This window comes from Eptatretus burgeri, chromosome 2 (genome assembly GCF_056783735.1).
Source record: "Eptatretus burgeri isolate ZD-2024b chromosome 2, Ebu_testis_v1, whole genome shotgun sequence".
Lineage (NCBI taxonomy): Eukaryota > Metazoa > Chordata > Myxini > Myxiniformes > Myxinidae > Eptatretus > Eptatretus burgeri.
The window spans coordinates 107,279,180-107,282,434 of NC_140962.1; the positions used below are offsets into that span (position 1 = coordinate 107,279,180).

At 45.9% G+C, this 3,255-nt stretch overlaps 1 protein-coding gene across 2 annotated transcripts in view; it reads left to right on the forward strand.

Annotated features, from left to right (window-relative positions):
- Nucleotides 1-1,941: 1,941 nt before the first annotated feature.
- Nucleotides 1,942-3,255, forward strand: part of MIOX (myo-inositol oxygenase) — a 91,157-nt gene continuing 89,843 nt past the window's right edge. For both annotated transcript variants that reach the window (XM_085870642.1, XM_085870641.1), the window contains exon 1: nucleotides 1,942-2,103. Coding sequence is in view for 1 of the 2 variants with exons in the window: in XM_085870641.1 (XP_085726767.1) it covers nucleotides 2,014-2,103 (90 nt within the window). In the remaining variant the exon portion in view is untranslated. The remainder of the gene's footprint in view (nucleotides 2,104-3,255) is intronic.

Below are 3,255 nucleotides of genomic sequence, written 5' to 3' on the forward strand. Positions count from 1 at the left end.
CCACCTTATCTTGGAAACCCTCATTTGTCATCAAGTCATTATCGTAAATAAGCCCAACTAAAATCACCCTGTAAAACCAACACTGCATGTGGTCAGGAGCTCAGGTGTGTCAAGGAAGGACTTTGCACAGATAATGCTTAAAGTAAACGTAATTAATGAACAAAAGGAGTTAGATTATTTTTATTTCCAGCATATAAAAACCTTTCATTTCAAAGAACACAAGTTGCACTTTGCATTGATGTAACAGCCACAACAGCAATAAGCTTCACTCCTCCTCAAAAAGGACAGTGGAAGGATCAAGGCTTGCATGTCATGAGCAGCAGGATCAAGGCTGGCATGTCATGAGCAGAAGGATCAAGGCTGGCATGTCATGAGCGGAAGGATCAAGGCTGGCATGTCATGAGTGGAAGGATCAAGGCTGGCATGTCATGAGCGGAAGGATCAAGGCTGGCATGTCATGAGCGGAAGGATCAAGGCTGGCATGTCATGAGCGGAAGGATCAAGGCTGGCATGTCATGAGCGGAAGGATCAAGGCTGGCATGTCATGAGCAGCAGGATCAAGGCTGGCATGTCATGAGCAGAAAGATCAAGGCTGGCATGTCATGAGCAGAAGGATCAAGGCTGGCATGTCATGAGCGGAAGGATCAAGGCTGGCATGTCATGAGCGGAAGGATCAAGGCTGGCATGTCATGAGCGGAAGGATCAAGGCTGGCATGTCATGAGCAGCAGGATCAAGGCTGGCATGTCATGAGCAGAAGGATCAGGGCTGGCATGTCATGAGCGGAAGGATCAAGGCTGGCGTGTCATGAGCAGAAGGATCAAGACTGGCATGTCATGAGCGGAAGGATCAAGGCTGGCATGTCATGAGCGGAAGGATCAAGGCTGGCATGTCATGAGCGGAAGGATCAAGGCTGGCATGTCGTTTGTGGTCCCGTCTGTATGGTATTTAGAATTCTTGACGTGCCAGAACCAATAAGGAAATGCCACGAGTGAGTGGGAAGGACTTCAAGCCACACCTGTGCCAGACTAGATAAAAAGCAAGCGTGCCAGTAAAGAGGAAGAACTGCCGGGGAAAGGGAGCTGCCACTGAGGGGTCCAGTACGGCCCCACTGCACAAGAGCGGAGCTTTGCCCGAGTGCGATGTTGGCTGCCTGTACGACTTGGAGCCGGAGGCTAAATGCCTGCCTGCTCTACTCTGTCTAAAGCAGGAGATTCATTACCTTCACCCTTCTTCAAACAAGGCACTAATGGTTTCCACAGAATGTTAATATGCCTGCAGGTCTCATCATCATAATATAATGGGCGTAAGCCTGGAACTTCAAACACACTTTTCTCTTAACATATTCTGTTTATACTTCCGAAATCTTCACATTAAGTGTTTCATGTAATTACGCAGGTGATAGCGGATTTAAAAAAATCGAATGAAGATAGAATTTTCAAAGAGGGAATCGATAGCGTCACTAGCAGCAGTGTTCGGCGGCAAACCGACTGTGGGGTCCCAGACGACCCAGACGACGTGCTTTACTTATATTAACTAAGTCCATGAGTTCAGGACGTTTGTTCAACTCGGCATTTACGACTTATCCTGCCATGTTGTTTATTTGTTGATGGAGGTAATATAGAAACGATGAATAGGTCAAATTGTTTGTGTTACTCATCTAGTACTATGTGTCAAGGCCAACAATTTAAAGTGACCGGTCTCAAACGCTACCATGGGCACCCAGACACGCCACCAATATTAACTGAGCTGTTGAATGCGGCGCAAAACATCCAAAGAAACTACCGTAACCGAGTATTGTGATTCGTCCTGTCCCCCATACCCGTCAAACCAATGAACCTCATGGTTCCCAACCACCTTTGCACACCATACGGACACACCCTTTTCCTCAGTACCTCCTTCCCCCTCCCTCAACACCCCCACCCGCCCCACTCATTTTGGGACCAATACAGGCATGCATCCTCTGCATCGCGTGAGACGGAGTCGCACTAAACTCCACTCTTTTCTTTCTACTCATGTCCTCGCTTACCTTTCCTGGTTTATTGATGATGCGTCACATCCTATGTTCAGTGGTGGAAGACTGTCTAAGGGGGCTCCATAGAGTGGTGAGAAAAAGTTTGTGAACCCTTGAGAATTTTCTGTATTTCTGCATAAATTTGACCTAAGATGTGATTAGATCTTAATCAAAGTCCTAATAACAGATAAAGATGACCTGATTAAACAAATGGCACACAAATAAATATCTACTTTTTCATTTATTTATTGAGCAAAATGATCCAACATGCAGTTTATTTTTTGGAAAAAGTAGTTGAATCTTTACATTCAGTAACTGGTGGCACCCCCTTGAGCAGCAATAAGTTCAACCAAACGTTTCCTGTAGCCTGATGTTGGATTAGCGGTTAAGGTGGCTGGATTGGGACCGAGTCCTGAGTTCAAGCCCCTCTTCACCGTTGAATTAGCACGAGGTGGGGTTGACTCAGCTTGTGTATCCTTACAAGGATGGCGAAATGAGTACCAGTGTACTCGGGTAATAACCATTTGGGGGTAACGTGTGTCAGAGTGGCAACCCGTCCAGGACTACTCCTTACTCATGAAACTGCCTCAGCAGCTCTATGTGCTTTTACTGTGTGAATGGAATGGTATTAACACTTCCACCACCGAAGGTGAAGGAGGTTATGTTTTCACCCCTTTCTGTTGGGTCGCCAAAATAGGTGACCCTTATTGTCAGTAATTCTGTCTGTTTGTTGGGATGTTTGTTCGTTTGTTATCAGCATAATTGGTAGTAAACGTGGGTGGATTTTGACCAAACTTGGGTGGTAGGTACATCTTATGACCTCGTGCTTTGGAAATTGTGATGGTTGCTAGGGACGCTTTGGTTCCCTAGCAACAACCAAAAAAACCTTCAAAATCGGTACCGTTCACGCGAAATCAATTCCGAAAGCCATCATCCCATGTAGGGTTATGAAGTTTGGCACGAATGATCTACAGGTGATGCCCGATCAAATATATTCCAGTTTTTGTGATATATGGAATACTTTACCCGCAGCACCCCCTACAATTAGGGTATGAGCGAAAATTGAAGGCCCCCGAGCGACCAGGTGAGTACATTGATACGAATGAAACTTTGCAGGTTCATGGTACTCAATGAGTACTACAACTTTGCCTCAGGACATATTGACAGATTTCGCTTAGGTCAGGGGTCAAAGGTCAATTCGTGCAAAAATCGATAATATGCGAGAGCTGGAGGTGCCTTCACG